Source organism: Oreochromis aureus, linkage group 12 (genome assembly GCF_013358895.1).
Source record: "Oreochromis aureus strain Israel breed Guangdong linkage group 12, ZZ_aureus, whole genome shotgun sequence".
Lineage (NCBI taxonomy): Eukaryota > Metazoa > Chordata > Actinopteri > Cichliformes > Cichlidae > Oreochromis > Oreochromis aureus.
The window spans coordinates 29071260-29093922 of NC_052953.1; the positions used below are offsets into that span (position 1 = coordinate 29071260).

A 22663-nucleotide genomic window follows, 5' to 3' on the forward strand; every position below is an offset into this window, starting at 1 on the left:
CCGTCATCACCGCCATTCAGTCGGCGCGCGCCCTGGAAAAGTACACACACACACAAACTGCCGCGCGTTCACGAGAGCCATCCTGACTGACCAACTTCCAGGGCAGCAGTGCTGGTGAAGTTTGAAGGGGAAAAGTCTGATTTCGCAAACCCTCCGCAGGCTCGCCAAACAAAAACACTGACGCAGTCCACAACTAGACAGCAGCTATGGACGATTTAGGTAAGTTATGAGGGTTTTAAAAAAAAAAAAAAAAAAAATGTGGGTTTTCTTCCCCCAGTTTGGAGCGGATAGCTGGGTGGAGGGGTAGTCAACGTTACGAAGAGATTTTATGTTGGCTGTTTGTGTCCATTGTAGCTTTCTTATCCAGGGAAAGCTTGATAATACCTGACAGAAATGTTACAGTGACGAGCGAAAGAGTGAATGTTGTACCCAGTTGACTTTCTCCTCACGTTGTTGTAAAATAAGCAGCATAGTAGGTTAGCAGCTGGACATCGCTAGCCTTTAACTCTACCTACTTTTTAACTCTCCCTCTCTGAGGTAAAGCGAACGTCTCTGGCAATACCACGCTGCCCTGCTCATCTAAATCAAGGTCTTTTTTTTTTATCAGTATGTGTGCCGGAGGGAGGAGTTATTTAATGACATTTTGACATTAAGCCTTAACGTTACCTCCTCAACTTTTGCCCCACGGCTACTCATTCCAGCTTTGAAGTGGTAGAGTCAACAGGCCTCCCTGTACAATGTGTGCTCAGCCCTGGCTTGGCTGACTTCTAGTGATCCTCCAGTGTGACAAACTTAACTTGCAGGGATGTATAATTACTTGGTATACAGTCCACTTTATCATTTTATATGAAAAACTAAAAACTGAAGTATGGGAAGCGGAAAGATCAGGTCTGAAAACTGTTTGATTAGACATGTGCAAGTTGAGAAATGCTGTAAGAGTTGGACATCAGTAGATCTTTAGGGATCTCCTGATTGGGAAATTCTGTGCTGATACTGTTAATGAGCTCATATTCAAACATGTGTTTATTTATCTAGCAAAGAAACCTTCATCATAAGAAATAACTCGGTGCTGATGGAGACTTTAAACTGTCTTTAAACATTTGTCACACACCAGATAAAAACTGGCCTCTACCATTAGGCCGATATCTTGATGTATCCCTGACAATTTTGTACAGGAAAATATACTACATGTTTGTTAATGGCCGAATGTCATTTTCTCTTACCTGCTTCACATGTCTGTTATGACTCTTTGTGCATTTTCTTTTTTTGTTTTATGTTGGGAGACACTGTCTCTTAATAGAGACTGTAACTTGTAGCGGAGGCTTTTTTCAGTGTCTGTTAATATAACTGTTATTTCTGGATTGGTGTGGCATCCCCATGTATTACTAATTTGATCATCACAAGTCATGAAAAAACAGTGATGTCATCAAATAACTTGTGGATGACTTTAACTGGTTAATTTTATTTCTTTTAATAAGTTAATCAGTTTGACAAATCCTTTGATCAGTACTACAGGTTTTATCTGCCTTTTATCAATGCCAGTTCTTCTGATGTTACCAGCTTCATCTTTTTTTTCTTCTTCTACTTTGGCCCCACTTATAACCTTTGACACGCAACGTCTGAGTTTCTAATTATGTTACACTTTTAGCAGCTGGTCAGGCTTCTATATTTACATTACTAATTCAGTACTTGTGAAAAACTTGTTTCGCCAGTCAAATATCTGTAGGAATCTTCTGATCTCTTAAAGTAGACCAGCAGTGAAATGGATTTGTGAATTGTTTAAGTGGAGAGATGATGGGCCGCATTTCCCATTTGTCTGTTGTGAGAATACCTCAAGGAGCCATTAGACGCTCTCGCTGCCTTAGGAGGCTGAAAGGATTGATTGTTGGTTGAGAGGGAGCCTGTAGGCTCGCTGAAGGGCTGACGGAGGGGGCGAGGCTGCTGAGGAATTTCGAACATCACTTTCTGACAGGGTCCAAGGCCAAAAACTCTCTGGGTCACGACTCGCCTCCTGTCGCTACTATCTGAGAGAGGGATGTTGGTTTCACACGTGTCTCATTAGAACATGGGTACCCTAGTAATTGCAGCCACTGTTTAAAAAAATTTGACCTTTGGGGTGGGGTTGCTTAACAATCGCAGTCATCCACATCCTCCCTAAATACACAAAAACAAATCAGTGTAAATATTTGTAAATATCACATCACTGAGGTTTACTCTACTGCCATTTACCTGCACCTGCAGGTCCTGATATTCAGGGTCGCTGTTTGAATACTGTGTTTGTGTATAGTGATCTGGTGTTGCTCACTGCTCGAGGTAAGGAATTCCATCAGCAGATTGTAAGCATTCTTCCCATTTGTTCCTCTGAGTCAGATTTTTCCAGAGGACCTGCTTGATCAGTCAGTTAGCACAGATCATACAGCACAAACTAGAGATGGGATCACACCAACCATGAGGCCAAAGATTTCCCGGACTACACCCATAATGGAAAATATTGTTTATACACCAGATGTAGATCCTTAAGGGGAGTTACAAATACATTAACAATGCAAAAGGCTGTGTGACGGTGGCATAAACACACATAAACACCTGCTAGGGTGTTCATAGCCATCTCGGTTGTAATTACTGCTGGAGTAGGTGAATCAGGGGCCGTGTTTGGCCATGATAACAGACAAACACAGTCATACTGTTGTGGCTGGTAACCAGGTGGCAGCCAGGCTTAGCCTTCACTTCTGATGTGGCCAAGGGGGCGACTCCTCATGCAGATGTGGCTCTTAAACCACATGTGACGTAGTGTCCTCTCTGTTGGCCCGTGCTGCATTTCATGTTTGTGGGGTGTGTGTGCAGCTAACATTCAGCTCTCTGTGAATTCCTGACGATTGTGTGACATTCAGGCAGACTGACCTCACTCAGTGAGCTGAAAACCCCCTGTTCCACCTCTGCATGTTAAGAATGAGCATACTGACCTAATACACATACATGCAGTACGCTCAATGGTCACAAACAAAGTGAGAATAATATTGAGTAACAGAATGTACTTTTTGGTTGCAGTTTCCCGTTGAATTGTCTCTTTGTTAATTACTAGGGAATCAAACTGAAAGATTAGTGACTGGACACAGAAGGGAACTTCTCCTATTTACTGCATTCTTGTTAAATATATTATTTTAACGTACAATAGAAACTATAATTCCAAGGGCCTAAAGGCAGCTTCTTTATTTTTAGACTTTGGGGAGTGACCCTAGATTTTGCAAAACAAAGTTGGTAGTAGTCAACATAGCTTTTTTGAATATATATCCACTCACTCAAATTGAAACCAAACTAATGTCGGCAACCAGGATCACTAGGAGTCCTTTTGTTTGTTCGTCCACAGATAATGTCAGTATGTGTACACTCCCATATAAAACCTTGTTTTCTTAATCCAGGGCTGACCAAGTAAAACATTGACGCAGTTTCTTATGATTCTAATTTTCATTTACAGGTCCTTCTAGTAAAGCTTAATAATATTTAACTTTAAAAAAACAACACTTTTTTTTCTTTTTAAATTTCAGAGAGACCACTTCATCCCCTATGTAAAGCTTTTCAATTCAGTTTTACTTATTTGTATAACGCCAAGTTACAACAGCAGTCACCTCAAGGAGCTTTATATTGTAAGGTGAAGACCTACGGTGATACAAAGAAAACCCCAAATATCAAATGACTCCCTATGAGCAAGCGATGGGTGACAGAGGGACAAACACTTTTTTTAACCGGAAGAAACCTCCAGCAGAACCAGGCGCTGGGAGGGGCAGCCATGTGCCGCGACCGGTTCGTGGTGACGGGAAGAAGACAGGACCAAAGACAGACTTCTTGAGGCATCGCATCCTGAAATCCCAGCTTGCACTGATTGATCAGTTCAGTCCTTGGAAAAACTGCAAGACTGGTTACATAATGTATAAGTATTGAGGTTTTGTAGACATGACAAATAAAATTGTGATGTTACGTTGTCTGCCATTTTCATATGTAAGATCATGTGAAGAAGGCCCCAGTCACACAGTCCACAACTGGTCAGTAGGTACAGGATTCCTCTGAAGTGATTGATTGAATGACTGATTAATAATAGACAACTGAAATAGGCAGCTGTAGAAACCAGGGATGAGTTGTTGCTTCAATTATATTTCTCTGAAATCCACCAAAAATAAAGTCACTGTTTGTAACAAGCCAAAGAGAAACTTATGAGAGAAGTTTCTATGTTACACAGTGCACAACACTTTCTTGCAACGATGTTACTATTTTTGAAACTGCTTACTTCAATCCTCCACAAATTTGAGAACCAAGTTGAACTTTTTTAACCTTCCTGTGGCGGTTGAGCAGTTTTCTTTGTTTTTGTGTGTGGTTTATTTTTTATTTTTTATTTTTTTTTAAATGCACAGTAACCATGTAGCTTAAGGTAATGCTAAAAAAAAGGTAGCTGTGGTGAGGGTACCACTACTGTACTGAAGGTGACATGAAAATACAGGAACATACATCTAGTCCTTGCTTCACATTTTTCTCAATTACTCTGTGACCTCAGTAAACACTTTCCTGATGTCTTTATGCCCTAATTGCCAGTTTCAGGTCATGTTGAATAAAATAAAAGAAGCCTAATGTGTTCATGATTAAAGTAAGAAAGGAGAATTATGCAGGATGTGCTTATTGGCTCAGTGTGTGAGTTACATGTCCGTTCCCAATGAGCATGTGGTTTCACTGTCGGATCCAAGTCATCACAACCTATTTCAAAACACACAAGACAGAGCTGACGAAAACACTCATTCAGAGGCTTCATAACAGGACTTGACTAACCATCAAGTGACTGTTGACTTGTCTTCATTGGCACCCCGTATAATCCAGAATCAAATTGGGAGGGAAGAAAAGAAGGATTTTCAATGTCGCCAAGTGCTTGCTCATAGGGGGTCGTCCAATTGTTGGGGTTTTCTCTATATAATCGTAGGGTCTTAACCTTCAAATGTAAAGTGACTTGAGGTTACCGTTGTTGTGATTTGGGGCTGTATAAAAAAATAGAATTGAATAAGTCATGGAAAGAGAGCAGTTTTCTATAGGAAAACAAAGCTTTGGGTTTTGTTACTTTGAAGATCGTCTACATGCGTGAAAAGCCATGTGAAAACTTAAATGAAAGGGGAAAGCCCTCAGAGCATTATATGGCCACTTTAAAGAAAGGATAAACATTGCCTATCTTTGCGAAGAATCTGAAAAGAAGCTGCAGAGGAGAGGTGCTCTTTATTGCTTAAAGGCAGACTTTAAAACAGTGGGAGCCACTCGGCTTCGTTTTGCAGACATAATGAGGGCCATGTGGTTGCTCTGTGGAATGAAACACAGCGACACCTTATAAGAATGTCTTTGGTAAACACACAGTAGTCCTGTAAGATTTAGTGTAACAGTAACTGTTGATCACCTTGAAGAGGAACGCCTTATTCTTGAGACAATCATAGGAGTTGGCTGAGATGTGAGGCAGCTGTCTTAAATGTTTACAGTGTTTACGCAGCATACCAAAAACTCTTAGAAGGTCTTTAGTGGTTTCTGTGTCCTAGTAATTCCACAGCAGAGTTAGTGTTACCAGACTAGCTATCATCACCCCTTGAGAGCTGCAAGGTTGGTGCATACCATCCCTAACCAGTGGGCTTGCCTGCTAGGCTAGAGAGAAGCTCCCGACTGTAAATCAGCCTTGTTCCCGAGCTCCACACCCATCCTGTTCTGGGTCTGGGGAAGAGCTGCGTGGCTGACCTCATCGCTTAGGCAACAGAGCCTGCCCCACATCCTCAGGAAACAGAGGAGAAAAACAGTGAGCAGAGTCAGCACTGGGGGCAGCTGGGGGGCCTTCAGTCTGTGATCCTGCTGCTAGAACAGCCTTTCCACTATTAAATGCTGTTGTGCGATACTGTTCTTTCCACTCACAGCAGCCTTCAGTCTCTTCCTCTTCCCTCCCTGCCATACTGTTTCCATGCCTTCACTGTTCCCTGCTCTTGTAACTTCTCTCGGAGAATAGTGCTGATTATTTTCCTAACAGGTCTGGGTAATGTAGTAGGAATCTGAGTCGCTGCTGTATTCTTCCAACAGTACTCAAGCCGGGGACCTCCGGGGCATATTGGGGGGGTTACCTGGCTTTGAAAAAAATGGGCCTTTTGGGGGTGGCAGTGCACCTAGGAATATTTGATCTGTCTATAGTAAAGGCAAAGAGCTTCTACTGCCTTATGTAAGGGAAGTGGGTGCGTTTTTCTGTTATTCCTGCCTATTTGATAAACAAAAATGTATTTTCTACTTAGGTAAATTAAATCCCAGCTAAAAAAATATTACTGTCCTGTTGTTATTCCTTTGGGGGCAATAAGCTTGTTTATTCAGGGGTCAGCTGTCAGTAGGTCTCTGGAGAGGGGAATGTGTGTCCTTAAGCGGAGCAGGGAATCTCACTTCTTTTCTAAAGAGTAATTGTGCTGTCATTAAGTTTTGTTTTAGTCCATGTTTTGTTACTAAGACTGGGTAACAAACACTGATACTCTGACAGTGACAAAATGATTTCCAGCTTTCTTGGTTCCAAACCAAGGGCTGCAGTCTGTAGTAAACATGCTGCCTTCAGTTAATGTCGACACATGAGTTTGAGAGCTGCCCAAACCTGATGAAGTGATGAGGTGTTGGCAAAGAAGGAAAAGACGACGTGTAGCATAATAATAACGATGATGATGATAATCATGGCAGCACGGTGGTTAGCACTGTTGCCGCACAGCAAGAAGGTCCTGAGTTCAATTCCACCATCAGGCCGGGGTCTTTCTGTGTGGAGTTTGCATGTTCTCCCCGTGTTTGTGTGGGTTCCCTCCGGGTACTCCGGCTTCCTCCCACCATCCAAAGACATGCAGTTTGAGGGGATAGGTTAATTGGATAATCCAAATTGTCACTAGGTGTGAATGTGTGAGTGAATGTGAGCATGAATGGTTGTCTGTCCCTGTGTGTTGGCCCTGCGACAGACTGGCGACCTGTCCAGGGTGTACCCCGCCTTTCGCCCTATGACAGCTGGGATAGGCTCCAGCGCCCCCCGCGACCCTGGAAAGGATAAGCGGAAGCGAATGGATGGATGATAATCATTTTGGGTTCTATAGATGCTGTGTCATTTATATACAAGCTTTTCTTGTGTGAACTGATAAGATTATCAGTAAATTGTAGTCAATTTTTTTTTTTTTGTATCTCTGCTGGGACTCTTTCGTTTGAACTTCTGCTATTTTTCTCCATTCGGTAGTTTTTCTTTAGTTCCTGATTTAAAACCTGATCTTTTTTTTACACATTTCCGTTTTTCTCCACTTCTCCAGTGAGTGTCTGAGTTTCATGGTTTCATCGTCATCAGGGTTTTCCCTGCATGCAAAATCTGCACAATTGTATAGTTTGAAAACATCAACCTCTGTATGCACAGTTTTATGAATATGGTCCCAGATCAGGTGATGTGGAAACGCTTCACCTACTGAAGCTTAAACCAGAGTGTGTCAGAGTTTCACTAGTGTTTGTGATTTTAAAAAACTGATATTATGAAGTTCAGCCCAACAGTTCTGTCTCTGTCTCACATAGACGTTTAAAGTGAAGTACAAGATAACATTTAGAGTAACTTTACTGCTGTAATTATTACTTTTACAGCTAATGTTATTAAAAAACTAGTGTTAATGAAACAGTAATGGGATTATATTCATAACAAAAGCTGATGTGCAACTACAACTTGATTATATGGGAAGATGAGAAAACCACCAAGTGTACATATGAGTTTAAAGTAATATAATAATTACTTATTCACAAAAATTCAGTTGGAACAGGTGGTACACTTTCCATATTTAAATAATTTTTCACATTATGACACTTTCTTTTGTCCTAACTGTATGTTCTTAGTGTTTAACTCAAAGCATTAAGCCCTGTTAGTTTGAAGCTTGGGTGACTGGTTTCAGTCGGTGTTTAAGAGGGACAAGACGGTCTTTCTTTGACCGTTCTTCTCATCCTACCCAATTACACTCTTATAGCACAAAAGGCTGCTCACTGACATGCAATTTATCTACATTCATGGCTATGAATGTGTCCTCAGTGACTGGGGTGTTACATCAGTCTCCACACGGTGCCATGTCATCTGATTTACTGGTCTGTGGGGAAGTTCTTTTATTTTGGTTTGGCGTTCCCTCCAAGAGGAGTGTCATCTTTCGGATATGGGATTGCTTGGCAGGATATTTTTAGATAGTAATCACTCTACAATGCTTTAGTCATTCTGATCCATTCATTCATCCATTGTCTGTTTGGCATTGTGTGTTGTACTGTATAGACAGGGTGCAAGACCCCTACAAGGTTTGACCTTTATTTTTCCCCTGGTCCACTATTTAATCAAGTTTGCTTTTGGTCCATTTTCTTTCATTCTCAGCCACATTCCCGCTCTGTGGTTTCTACACAGCCTTCCTTGTCTGTCTCGCTGGCATCTAACCCTCCACCCCCTCTCCGTGGCCCCTGCCTGTCTTGTTTGATATAAATATCATGTTGGGTTGGCCTGATGGGGTAGGGTTTCAGCCTGGGATTGTGGCCAGTTCTGCTCTTTTGCTCCCTGGCTATAAACAGGTGAGCTGTAGACCTCAGTGGCCCATCACCATTGCCCACATGTTAATAGAAAACATTAGGCAGCCTTGGTTTCCACCCTGCACAGTGCTCTGTACTCTGTGGGTAATGGGCAGTACAAATTTTGACATCTCCCTTATCCTGGAATTCAAGGCATGCTGCAGTTAGTGGAATCCATCCTGTAATTGTCAACACATTATTTTCATTTTCTGTACTGACAGATGGTGTTTTGTATTGGAGCACATTCTTCACAGGCCCACTACCTAGGATCCCGCAGCATTGAAGGAATGTCCTGCTTAAGTAGCTTTGATCACAAAGCGTCATTTAGATTCCAGTTGAGACAGGTTGGGTTTTTAGAATGAGTTTTCATTGGATTAGGGTGACTGTATGCTCCTGTTCCTGAGCCACCTTCCCTGCCTGCGTCCCTGCCTAATCTGCTTGCTTTTTGCCAAGTGGACAGAGGAATGTGTGGAATTCCCCATGTACCTTCACTCCCATCTGATAAACACAGCAGGACGATGGCATGGCTTTGGGTGGGTGGATAGGGGTGCAGACAAGACTGTACATGCACCCACTGCCACAAGAATGTGTACAGTGTCCACATGACTTCAGTTGTTTGTTGAACATAATAAAGATTAGTTGGCACAGTGTGGCCGCAGTTGAATCCCCTGAAAGCGCTGCTGTTGGTTTAAATCAGCACATTGTTCGAGTGAAGCAGTTGGTGCACTTTACACCTCTGTCCTGCTTTCTTTTCAGGTTGCACACTGGTGTATCGCTGCTTTAATCATTCCCATCTATTCAGAGACTTAAAGCAGGCAAACCTAATACCTGCAGAATAACATGTAAAATGCGATATGCTGTATAATAAATCGCCTGAGTCTCTTTCTTCTCCATCTTCTTTGTGAGAGAGGAGTAATGACATGGTTTAATCTTTAAACTGTTGGATGTCGAACCTGTTTCTGTATTCACTGTGAAACACAGCATTTAAATCATAGCTCACGACTTTTGCAGACACCCTTCTCGATGACAGCTTCATTCCTCCAGATCTTGCACAATGGACCATTGAGTCAGGATGCTGTTAGAGCAGAATTGGACTTTGTCCATTGTGGCTCCTACCCCCTGTCTGGAATGGAAAAGATTAGCCTGTTGCTTGGCTTACAGTGCATGTTTGGATTCTCGGTGTTTCTAACTCTTTGTGGACTTAACTTTTCTGAGGCTGGCGAAGGCTTGTTGTCTGTCCTCATGACAGTCAATGCTGCCCTCGTCAGGGAAATGAGGAGCAGCAAGCAAATTTAACTCCCCTTTTCATTCTTTCTCCTTTTATGAGCTGGAGTAAAAGACATCAGAGATGTGCTTACGGGCCACCCACTGAGAATAGTGTGTGTGGATTACAGGCTGCTTAGTCAAAAGCCACAAAAGGATGTGTGATGGAAATTTTGGATTTTCTTTCCTAATGTCCTATTTTCACTGTCAGAACAAATTTAAGGTACTTTTCTTTTCCTCAGACATACTTTCTACTTCTACTCTGCAACATGTCAGATGGAAATATTGTTTACTTCACTAGAATTATCTCACATCTATTGTTACTTATTGTTTACAAATTCAAGTTTTTAACCTAAAGCACATAAATATTTTGCGTCAAAAAGTCCTCTCTAGCAGTTTATACAACCTGTCAGCTGTGTTTTTGTAAATGCTTAAATTACCTGCATCAGAATATTTACAAACCAAACAATGGATTAAAAGAGAAGATAAATAGTTGAGATTATTCTATAATATAAATAATTGTTAACTTGAATCTACAACAGAATCATTCTGTCAGTCAGTTTCCTAGGCAATCATTTTTGCTCTGGTTTCTGGCTATACTGGTTTCACAGCATAACATATTATGAAAATTTGACCGGCATAATAAAATGTACATTTACCTTTAAGTACAGCTGCATGGAGGTTCTTACCTGCATAACTCCATTCCCCTAGTGACTATCTGTTGGACTGTTTCCCTGGCTATGCACACAAACACATATGCAATGGAGAAAACATCAGACAGAAGTGATATGAAAACACTGGTCTCTGTCCATGGCCAAAAAGAAGAAAAAATGTGATTTATAGGGACTGATTCCTTGAGGATGTGTATAATAAATAAATAAACTTCTTCTTCTTCTTTTTTTTTTAAAATAACCATCATGAATTGTACTATCCAGAAAGTGTCTACATTATGGCAATGGCTATATCTATATTGTCTGACAGTTTGGTAACCTGTGACCTACATGCAACCGCACACATGCGCTGAACCCTGTGATATGAAAGAAACACAAACTTATCAGATGTAGAGTAGCTATAATAAGTTGCATATATGGATAGGAGCAGTCTAGCTGAGCTGCTGTGCCTATTTTTCATTTACGGGTGTAACAAGTTTGGAACTGGGACCAAAATGACAACACGAGAAGCATGCTACTCAGGTGAATACATTTAGCATAACCCCAGTTCTTTGAAAAGCAAATGAGGGTTGAAAGAGAACTGTGTATCGTTAAGGCCCATATATCAAAATAATGGAGTTTATTTGTTATCCAGTCTGTGACTAATGGATAGGTTTTTTTAATTGAATGCTCCCTTGTAAAGAGCAATAGAGGTATTAACCAGCCTCAGGTTTTAGAGAATCATTATACCCTGTAGTTTCCTGAAAAGATACTACTGTACTGATCATTGAACTAGTGTCACATTCAGAAAACAAACTCAGAAACTGATGTATCAATATTGGCTTGTCACAGTAAAATGTACTAAAATGTATTTCCTATTATGGATGCACTGGCTTGTGTACCTGGATACTCTGTGTATATTTATCCTGGAGATCATGGTCCTGTGTCAGACATACATGTGTAGTATCACCAGCTGGGAGAAGGAATAATAAGTGCAGAGTTGCTGTGAAAGGAGTTGTCTTATAAACTTGGCTCAGAGGGCCTGAGGCAGCATAGCTGCCCTGTCTGTCAAGGCTGTGAAGAACTTTCTAGGAATACATGGCCATAATTAGTAACCTAAGGCATTTATTTATTAATTTATTTTGATTTGAAAGGCTCTAAGCTGATGCTTCATGAGAAATGTAAATCAGTACCTAAATGCACTATATTTCACAGGACTCACCTTTGCCCCAAAACACAGTTGTGGTATTTTTTTTTTTTTAATCTAGCGGCTTTGTTTCATGAGTGACAAAGTCAACTTCAGTGAGACCTTGCTCAGCATGTCAGCACCAGGTGCAGATTATTTTGGGCTGGTCATGATATTTCAGCACATTTGCACAGACATGGGCTACTCACAGAGCTTCCAGCTTTAAATAGATTTGAGCTCCCATGTGGTTTATGTCAAACTTTTCAGGGCTTGTGGCAGTGTCTGTGGATTGAGGGCTGTGATGAAGCGTCGAGACTGAATATATATGAAATTTGAAAGATGGAGACAGGTGTGAGTTTTTCTTTTTCAGATATAGCCCGGTCTGTCGCTAGAAGATGTACAAGATTCAAACTTTTTTCACACATTATTCTTGCTCTTAACCAAACACCTCTGAAGCTCAGATCTGTTGGTCATATTTTGTTAATGCATTCTCTCTCTCAAATTTACAAGTTCATTTCAGCGTTTGTGTTGAGATAAGAGGGCACTGAGAGGATACCGTTTGGCCCTTAAACCACTCCCCCATTAGACTGGCAGCCTGTTATCGCTTCACGCTGCTCACACTCACACATTGGCACCCACACAGTCACAATCCTTCATCAAGGATATTACAGATACAGGTGGAAAGAATGTAAGTACAGATACTGAACTTTCTCAGGATTTCAAAACTAGATGGTTGTGTTGCATGTATGTGTTTCTCTGTGTGTTTGTGTATTTTATGCTGGAGTTGTCTCCATTGACTTCATTAAGGATGAAGTTGAGATTTAGTGGTGGAATATTTTGAGAATTTGAATTATTTTGTAAAATATACAATTTTATGAAGTTGTCCAGAATGATATGTAATCAGATGAATCTTGTTTCTTAACTTATTTAACTTTTTTTTTTTTTTTTTAACTTGTCAGCTCTCAAATACTTTAGAGTTAGCTATTTTCCCTTTGGTTGCTCTAAACAGGCCCATATCTCACCAGTGACTTGGTTTGATGTTAAGAGATTAAAATATTAACTCCCAGAAGAGGCAGGAAATAAAACTTAACAAATCCAAATCTAGAGAGCCAGTCTGTGCTAGACAGACAGGTGGTAAGAGCTCCCTGTTTCTTGGATATTTGGACAGTTTTCCATCCTGCCTTTCAAAGATATTATTCTTTGTAACAGGGCCAAGCCACTGTAGTGTAACACTATGCAGCCAGTGATTGCGGTCTATTCTAGACATGCTGCAGATGGATGGATTGTGTGATGTAAGAGTCTATTTTGTTCCTGCGTTCCACCAAACACTCATCAGGGTAACACTGTACCCCCTCAACCCTGGGCCGGATTCAGAAACATTTTCTGTCTCTCTCTGCTTCTTTGTTTTATCAGTCTGTCTCGCGAAGTTCACACTCATGCTCTTGAAACTAAGACTAATCATAGACATGAACTGAATGCATGGCATACTGAGCTGACAGATCAAATGCATGGTTGCTCTCATTGACTTCACGTTTGTATCTTAATGTGGACTGTTGGAAAAACATATTGCCAGTTTCTGGGGGATGTTTTATAGTTTTATGATTTAGGTATAGTGTTGTTGTAGTGTGCCATGCTGTGGTGGTCACATTTGGCCATGTACCCACCACAGCATGGATGACCTGCTCTGAGGAGAAACCAGTTTTGTTGACAGGCTGGAATGAAGGGCTCAGACTCGCTGGCATTGTCTGTTACAGCCTGACGCCAACATCAGTAGTGACCTCAGGGCGCCCATCCATCCGTCTGTCCACCCATTTTGTTAACTAGTTATTCAGCAAGAGCTGCGAGGGCTTACAAGGATAACACACTATATCATCCAAAGCTAAGGCCAGTATAAAATCACAGGTTACTCTGATATTCTTTGAGCTGTGGGGGGAAACCTACACAGACACAGGGAGATTATGCTTGCTCTTCACACAGAAGGGATATCCCACTGAAGGTGTGATTGGTTTTCATGTTCGCAGGCTAAAACATCTTGGAAAAAGACCTTTAGAATTTGTTTACTTTAGACAAATAGATCTATTCTGATTGATTGTTGTTTTGGTTGGAGAGATCATTTTTTATGTTGTCACTGTGCCTTGAAACATGAATGAATTCAATCTTTCAGACGCGTTACTGGCAGACCTGGAATCTACTACATCCCACATCTCAAAGCGACCAGTATTCTTGCCCGACGAGACGCCCTACTCCATCCCTACAGGAGGACAGCCCTACCAAGATGTTACACTTCCACCTCCGGTCCCTCCTCCACCTTCAGCTGAAGCTCTGAATGGGTCCCTGAGAGATCAGCCTGATTCCCACCACTCCTCTCAGCAGGTAGATCTCTGCAATGTTTGTGATCTCATCTCACTTAGTTAATCAGACTCTTCAAATGAGAAACAGTAAATTTTACATTAATTAAAAAAAAAACCCAAAACCTCAGCAATGACTGGTTGGTGTATTCTCTGCAGTCACTGGGTTCGGCACAGAAGAGCTCATGGTCAAGGGACAGTAGCAGTTCTCCATTATCTCACATTGAAGAGGACCACGTTTACAGGTAACTTCCACACGCTCAGGATGTTGTGTATATAAACCTGACTATGTCATCTGGCATTTTCTTTAACTTTTAGTTTCTTTCAGTAAGTTATCTCTGTCTCTTTAGTTTCCCAAACAAACAGAAGACATCAGACTCCTCTACAACAGCCATGACTTCTGCCTTGGGCAGTAATCTGTCAGAGCTTGACAGGCTTCTCCTGGAACTTAACGCTGTGCAACAGAGCTCCCCTTCATTTCCCACTACAGGTAGAGATAAAGGCTTTAGTTTTATCAATTCTAATGGGATTGAGCATCATTAGTTTCAATGTTATGTGTCCACAGAGGAGGCAGCTCCTCCCTTGCCATCCTGCAGCATCACTCACTATGAGAACGGCGGCACACCTGACATCTTGGTAAGCCCACCACCTCAGGAGAAACCAAAGAGGAATGGGAGGATGGAGGACGCCCGGCCTACTGTGGAAAGTCTGCTGGATGAGCTGGAAGGCTCGGTGCCTTCACCCAGGTATCTCCACTACAGCTGGGTTCTAACTTGGCATTAAAGTCCCCTCTAATCAGTGTTGCAGACTTTGTTCCTTTTTGTTTTGTGTTTGATTCACTATACTTTGCAAAAAGTTCAGATTTAGACACTAAAAGCAGTCTTTATATTCTTCAGCAGAAAGTTTCTGAGACCGACAGAGTAGACCTGTCATGTTCATTTGCAGTGCTGTATTTTTATCCCTAGAGTCTACTAGAATAGCTTTGCATGATTTGCAGATTAAATTAATCCTAATATATCTGATACAGAGTCTTTGTGTAGCCCCTTCAGTTCATCCACTGTCCCAAGATATTTTAGTTCAAGCCACCCTCCCTTTAGTCAACTTTCTTCTGATGCGCTGACCCTCTCAAACAAATGATATGAGCAGCAGATGTGTGGGGCTTCTGCGGTCACAGAGCTTTATAACCGAGATGACCATGTTACGGATATTTGCTCATTTTTTCATCGCGTAGAACTTAAGAGTAGAAGAAATATTTGCAGATGTTGGGCTAAATATCTTTTTTTTTTTTTTTTTTTTTGGTGCAATTTCTCCCCTCATGTGACCTTATTGAAAAGTATTCCAGAAAAGTTCCACACAGGGAGGTATATATATTTAAAATGTATGTGAGAGTGTTGATATTGGATCTGGTATGAGCAAATGCAAATATTTGAGGTTTCTGAATGTGTATTAGCATTTACATCTTCTTAACAAATACATGCATACATGCATTTCCCACACGCAGTAAAAGATTGTTTAAATAAGTTTACAGCAGCAATAAATGGTAGCTGTATTGCTTTGTGTGTGACAGCTGCTGTGAGGAGACTGAGACATTGTGGAGCAACACAGCACCTGTTTTGCTTTGATAATTAGAAATCATCAACTTACACAATTTTGAGCTTCACTGATAAAATAAATGTCAGTGTTTGCATGTATTTAATAATCACAATGACTTGTGTTTTCCAGCCCCTCCACACGCCACAGTGACTTGGACACATCCTCTCAACAGCAGGCCAGAATTTCAGCTTCCTGTGCCACCAGAGAGCTCGATGAGTTGATGGCCTCTTTGTCTGACTTTAAGGTACAGAGCCCCATGAGGGAGCATTGGAAAGGCTTTATTTAAACAACAAATCCCGAGCTTCTCCTGTCATTTTCTTCATGATTGCTTTCTTCTTCTTCTTCTTCTTCTTCTCTTACTTGTGCTTCTCTGTTCCTCTAGCCTAGCTCTTTAGGCTCTCTGCTAGAACCAGCAGGAGCATCTTCCAGCTCTCGCCACACTCCAGTGTCCTCTTCCATTTCCCCCATGGCTTCTCCTTCCTTGAGTCTGTCCCATCCATCTGCCTGTGCCTCTCCTCTCTTCTCTTTACCTGCTGGGCTAGAGCTACATATAGATGAGGATGGAGGAGATGGTGGCATGTTGAGACCCCACCCAAGCCGTCTCTCTCCACACAGTCCTACATCCTCATATTCTGCAACCAGTGAACTAGACCTGGACTCTGTCATAGATGTCTCTGCCACCATGCTATCATCTCAAACCAAGTCTCTGCTAGTCCTCTCTCAGTCTGCTTCCTCTAACTCCAACCTGCTAAGAAATAGCCCAAGTCCTTCCAATACCACTACCCCCTCCCTTACCTCAGTTATCACTGTCCTGGACCACAAGTCCTCCAAGTCCCCAAGTCCATCTGTAGAACGGGTCTCACCCTCAGCTTCTGGAGGTAAATCCTCTTGTGCTCCTGAGAGTGTAAGCAAGGGTTCTCCTTGTTTTTATGATCTCGATGTCAGTTTCTCCTCTTCGTCTTTACTTACTACCCAGAACCTCACCCCTCAGGTCTCAGCCCCCTCACCCCTCCCCGTTTTTGTCTCTCTGTCCCCACCTTCAAAAACATCTTCACCGTCTCCAGTCTCGCCACTAATAGTCTCTTCTCCAATGGCCTTTAATAACCACAACAGACAATTGCTGGAGTCAGCACCCGCAACCCATACAACCACCACCTTCACTGTACAGCAACCGCCTGTGGTAGAGCCATCCCTGGATGAGGCACTAGACAAGCTTCTAGCAATGAGTTTTTCACAAAATCACACAATGGCGAATGTGGATGGACCTCAGCTGAAGAATGATGCAGAGTGTCTAGGCAGAGGAATGCAGGAGGTGCACGAGGAGCTTATCCTGCCCTTGGACAGAAGCAGTGTCCAGCCAGACACTTTCACCCACACTTTTACAGACGATTCAGTGGACGGAGGAACAGACGGGAACGGAGACCTGGACTGGGCAGACGAAGAGCTGTCCATGTCCTTACATGACGGTCTGGATGGCACCATGACCCCTTACACTGAGAGGCTCTATACAGATGGCAGCATGACCCCACTGACAGAGGCCAGTTGGATGGATGAGTCCATGACCCCATCGTCATGCCCCGGGACCCCTGACGTCACCCTGGACCTGCCCCTGCTTCAGACACCCACTATAGACAGAGTCTCAGCATCTGGACATGTACGCTTCGCCAGGCCTGCCTGATTTTAAAATAGGCTTGTTTTGCTAGCTAATGAGACTGATGCTCCTATGAATCCCAGCCTCTGCTGCAAGGGTTTATCTTGCATGTTTCTTGAAAAACTAAAACATGGCATCTAATATTTTATCTGCTATTTTGACCACTACTATGATCCTTACATCAGATACAATTATGATTGATTTGTTAGCTTTCAGTATCATCAGGGCTGTGATTGGCCAAAGTCTTGAGCTCGATTCTTTTCATCCCTGTAAACAGACCTTGGAGGAGATGCGTGATTTGAGATCCTGTCAGACAATTTCATTAATAATATGGTGCCCAGTTACTCCAAAAATATATTGCTTACCCCCAATTTAGCCAGGCAAATAAACCAGGCGGAAAAACGCAATATGTTTAAGCTTTGATCGATATATAGAAACTACATGTATTTATTTAGAAGAAAATGCCTTGTAAGTAAGAGGCTGAAGGAGCTGAAGCAAGCTAATTAATAGGTTTTGCTTGGAAACTACACTTACAACTAACCTGCTGTTTGGTAGCACCAGCACTCTGCATGGCACCACTGCATTTGTGTGAAGGACCAAACTGAGAGCTGATGTTTATGTGGCTGCTTGAGAAACTGAAGGATGAGAGTTAGATCATCGATAGCAGTGGCTTCTGATGAAAGCATGCATAAAGTTCCTAATATGGGACTCTGAGCTCAGTGACCACTGCTTTGCCGGCATGTCAGTGACTTGAAAACGGCTGGTGTGACTGACCTGCTGCCTCAGTGCTCTGCTGTAAGTGCTTGAGCTTGTAAATTGGAGTGGACATATGATAAGGTGTTCACTCCCTCCCTCCCTGCTCTTAGATAAAATCAGTTATTAGGCGCACTAAGGAGACTCCCAATGTGCACCCCATGTACCGAGAGGCTCACCTGCGCAGGAAGATGGGACCCATCATTGTAAACAAGAACTCTTCCCAGGACCGTCTCATAGAGGAGCTTCAGGGTAAGCTTGGGATCGGCCGCTCAGAACGGCGGCGCAAACAGTCCGATGATTGGCTGACGGAGGGTGTCATCATCACGTCCAAACCTCAGCGATATCGTCCCGATGGGGCGGCCAGTGAGGTCGACAAGGTTGGCTTCAGTGTGCTTGCCAGTTTCCACAAATTCTCCTTTTGCAATTGTTTCACTTTTGTTTTCCTTTTCTGCACATTTCCTGTCTCCTTCCTTCCTTCTGTTTTTCCTCTTTTCTTCAGATCATAATTCCCCCCGAGTCGCCTGTCCCTGTGAGGAAGGTGCTCCCACCTCCCTCTCCCCCTACCCCTCGTCGCCCCCCTGTCATAGAAGAACCTAAGCGACCCCTCCCAGTACAGCACCCCCCTGTCCCAATACCACCCCCACCTCCTCCACCTCCTTCACCACCTCCACAACGTACCCACCACATTCACGAACCAGTTCCCGCTCCACCTCGGCAGTTCATAAAACCCTCACCTCCACCGGCTCCAGTCCAGAACCCTTCTACGCCTAAACCAGAGCCGCCTCCTCCTGTCCTAAAAACCCCAACCCAGCCACCAACAGTGGACTTGGTTCCCCCAGTTGCACCCAAAGTCCTGGTCTCTGTAGGCTGCCAAACTGAGTATGACCCCATCTTCCCTCCAATGCAGGCATGAACCCCTCCCTCTTTTATTCCTTCTGTTTTTCACGCTTATTTTAAAGTTTAGTATCCCAAAACTTAAATAGTTTTGTTACATTTCAACAGTAAATAACTATTTTCATACTGAACCATTTCAGATTATGGCCCAAGGGAAGGGTGGTGTCTCCGGTGGGCCCCCGACACAGGTCAACAAGCTGGACAACATGCTTGGCAGCCTGCAGTCTGACCTCAACAAACTGGGCGTGCAGACAGTAGCTAAAGGAGTTTGCGGAGCCTGCTGTAAGCCGATTGTGGGACAGGTGAGATGGTTCGGTTAAGGTAATCTTTTGTCTGTAACATAAATAGATGTTTGCTAACCATGCTTCGGTTATCTGTTTTTTGTCGTTTATTTTTTAGGTGGTGACCGCCATGGGCCGCACATGGCACCCCGAACACTTTGTGTGCACACACTGTCAAGAGGAAATCGGCTCCAGGAACTTTTTTGAACGTGAAGGACAGCCCTACTGTGAGAAAGATTACCACAATCTGTTCTCTCCGCGGTGCTACTACTGCAACGGGCCCATCCTGGATGTGAGTCACTGCTCTCCACACATGTGGTCTCTGCTGTAGACGTGTCAGCCAATAATAAATGTCTTCAATGTCCATTCAGAAAGTTGTGACGGCGCTGGATAGGACATGGCATCCCGAACACTTCTTCTGCGCTCAGTGTGGCTCTTTCTTTGGCCCTGAGGGTAAAGTGATACAAGTATATTTTTTTAATCATACTGCTTAGCAGTTTCTCTCTACTTCAGAGTGGATATAATCTCTTGTCTCTTTCTACTTTCAGGTTTTCATGAAAAGGATGGAAAGGCCTACTGCAGGAAAGATTACTTTGACATGTTTGCACCGAAATGCGGCGGCTGTGCCAGAGCCATTCTGGAAAATTACATCTCAGCTCTGAACTGTCTTTGGCATCCCGAGTGTTTTGTTTGCAGGGTTAGTGTTATGCTTAAGTCAGGAACTTTTCCTTAATAGTTTGCACGCCTTGTAAGAAAAAGAGTACTAAAATAATAATGTGTGTGTGTGTGTTTCTGCAGGAGTGCTTCACCCCGTTTGTGAATGGAAGCTTTTTTGAGCATGACGGCCAACCCTACTGTGAAGTGCACTACCACGAGCGCCGCGGCTCCCTCTGCTCCGGCTGCCAGAAGCCCATCACGGGGCGCTGCATCACAGCCATGTCCAAGAAGTTTCACCCAGAGCATTTTGTCTGTGCCTTCTGCCTGAAACTGCTCAACAAAGGCACCTTTAAAGAGCAAAACGATAAACCCTACTGCCACGGCTGCTTCATCAAGCTGTTCAGTTAGAGAGTTAGGGGGAATGTTTAACACTGGCACACTTGGGTCAGGGCTAAAATGAGAGTCTGAAGCATTTCTAGCACAGGGAGAGTGAGAACGGGTTTAGTTTGTATCACAGGAAGCTGTCTCTGGATGATGGCGTTGGAAGTGTGTATGGGCTAAGTATGTGCATGTGGTTGAAGCGGTGTGCTGCTTCTGCCAGACTAAATGTTTTTCATGTCATTCAGATTTATTTTTTTTTTTAGATTGACAGCAGTTTATTTGTGAAGCTTTTTATGTGTTGTGAGCGGGTGACTATATCGGATGAGGGTGTATTTGGTCTTTAAAGGAAAATCCCCCCCCCCTCCAAATCAGCAACTTTTCTCCCAGTCTACTTAGATGTGCTGAAACAAACAGCTGTCTCTGTTTTGTTTGTTTGTTTGTTTTGAGAGTGTGTGTGTGTGTGTGTGTGTGTGTGTGTGTGTGTGTGTGTGTGTGTGTGTGTGTGTGTGTGTGTGTGTGTGTAATCCTCAAATCATTTTATTTTTTATCTTTTTAGAAGGTGATAAATTGTTACTAAGCACACTGAAACTCTGATCTATGAAACGCTCGGTGTGTGGTGAAGTTACTCACTGGTTGAGTGCGTCATTTTAGAAATCAAAAAAATGAACATATGGCAGGGAACAGGTGACCTGTTGTTTTTACACAATATAAACACTTCTTTTTTAAACAAATGATCAGGATAAAAGGCTTTTTACGTTCTCCCTTCCCTAGTCTAAAGTCAGATAAGGCACATCTTTATATAACTGATAAAGTTGTGTTTTATGGTGAAATGCATCTTTAGTGTCCCTTGACCAAAAACCCCTTTCTAGTATGTCATATTTTAATTAAAGATGCATACTGTGTTACAAAGCAGTCAAGGGCAAACTGAGCATGGATTAATATTTGACTCAACAGTCACTGCGGTGTTCACTCTTCATTACACGTGCTGCCAAATCATTCCTTTTGATTCCTCTGAATTAAAGTGAGTCTAAAAGCAGTTTGTTGGATTTGCGTCACCTAAAGTGAAACTGCACAGAGATATTGGGAGTACGGTGTTTTTGCGCTACACTACCATTACTGTTTCTGAGTACATCCTGAGAAGTTTTTGTTGTTGTTTTTTGTACATATCCAATGCAGCTACATTGTAAGCATGTACATGTGTTTAATAACCACTCGTTAAAAGAAGGAAAGGGCTGCTGGGAAGGCATAGCGGAGATATTTGGATGTCTTTGCTGATATTACTGTATCGAGAAGCTGATGAATGTTTGTTTTTGAGAGAATGCAAACCGTACACACAATTTGCCTGTGATATTCCGATAACTATGCAACTGTGGATTAACAGCTTTGTATTTCAGCATCAGCATCTATTTCTTAGGCTGTCTGTGCCATTGTATCATGTCTAATAACACTGGCAAATTCAGCAAAAAATACTGAGAGCAGGTCAAGAGTCCGCTGTTCTGTTTTCATGTTATTAGTCTGTGAGTTTGTAAAAAATGAGAGCCTGGTGGTCTGCTAGAATAACTCGTAGGACTAGGATGACTCGTCTCCCTCAGCGTCTGAGGAGCATCTACTGTATGACCACCAGGTTGGGGTTCTGTACAAGGTTATTCATACACAGCAGACAGATTTGGCCTTTTGTCTTGTTCAGGGAATTCTAGAGCCTTAATTCTTTTTTTTTTCTCACTGTATTTAAGATATCCTGTAACAGTCATCTTTTCAAAATGACTTTCATAGAGGTTATTTAACCAAAGCCATACCTTCTTTCAGTTTTTCTTGTCTGTTCACTTTGTTTTTTCTTTTCACTTTGAATGTCAATAGATACAAATAGTGAGATTACTCTGTTCTAGCCTGATTATGCCAATAAATTCAGTTTTGGTATCAAAATGTCATCCAAGGGTCTAATTTATGCTAAGCTTTTACTTTGTGTGTAGCTGTTACCCTTAAGCTTTGCAATTTCTTAGCTTCTAGAGAAGCTTTGCATGATTCACAGGTAAAAATGACCCTTATTTATCTTGGTACAGTCTTACACAAGCTGTTTTAGCTTTCTAGTCCTTCCCTTTAAGCTAGCCATCTTCTGATTGACTGAATAGTGCAGACAAAAGGTTTAAAGAGAAGATGAGTGTAGCTTTATTAAGGATACCTGCTCTCACGGAAATCATCAAAAACACTCACAGAGATTGCTTGTACACGCGACGACTTCATTATGTAAAGTTTAATTCATCACAGTTAAATAGATAATAATCATCATAGGTCCACTTTAATCAGACATTAGTCCAGCTGTATAGCACCTCTTTCAGGACGAGGTAAGAGCCCTCTTCTTCTGCTTATCCACTTCAGGGTCACAGCTGGGTGATAGGCAGAGTACACCC

At 42.4% G+C, this 22663-nt stretch overlaps 2 protein-coding genes across 2 annotated transcripts; both read left to right on the forward strand.

Moving 5' to 3' along the window:
- The first annotated feature begins 39 nt into the window (after window positions 1-39).
- On the forward strand, window positions 40-22183 carry LOC116323353 (paxillin-like). The gene is made up of 11 exons (XM_031743676.2): window positions 40-219; window positions 13859-14067; window positions 14202-14287; window positions 14393-14532; window positions 14608-14788; window positions 15765-15879; window positions 19077-19238; window positions 19336-19509; window positions 19589-19670; window positions 19766-19914; window positions 20016-22183. The coding sequence occupies exons 1-11, from the start codon at window positions 207-209 to the stop codon at window positions 20280-20282; spliced, it is 1578 nt and encodes a 525-aa protein (XP_031599536.1). The 5' UTR covers window positions 40-206; the 3' UTR covers window positions 20283-22183.
- LOC120443106 (formin-like protein 20) lies at window positions 15906-19067 on the forward strand. The gene is made up of 3 exons (XM_039621027.1): window positions 15906-17289; window positions 18153-18419; window positions 18542-19067. Exons 1-3 carry the CDS (start codon window positions 16102-16104, stop codon window positions 18953-18955), a joined length of 1869 nt encoding a protein of 622 aa, XP_039476961.1. The 5' UTR covers window positions 15906-16101; the 3' UTR covers window positions 18956-19067.
- Window positions 22184-22663: the final 480 nt, after the last annotated feature.

Excerpts from the sequence above, each read along its gene's own strand:
- LOC116323353 (XM_031743676.2), top strand. Across the intron at positions 14,288-14,392 it reads GAAGAGGACCACGTTTACAG|TTTCCCAAACAAACAGAAGA; the intron begins GTAACTTCCACA and ends CTGTCTCTTTAG. Across the intron at positions 19,915-20,015 it reads CCGAGTGTTTTGTTTGCAGG|GAGTGCTTCACCCCGTTTGT; the intron begins GTTAGTGTTATG and ends GTGTTTCTGCAG.
- LOC120443106 (XM_039621027.1), top strand. The coding sequence starts at position 16,102 with ATGGCTTCTCCTTCCTTGAGTCTGTCCCATCCATCTGCCTGTGCCTCT. Across the intron at positions 17,290-18,152 it reads GAGTCTCAGCATCTGGACAT|ATAAAATCAGTTATTAGGCG; the intron begins GTACGCTTCGCC and ends CCCTGCTCTTAG. Across the intron at positions 18,420-18,541 it reads CGGCCAGTGAGGTCGACAAG|ATCATAATTCCCCCCGAGTC; the intron begins GTTGGCTTCAGT and ends TCTTTTCTTCAG.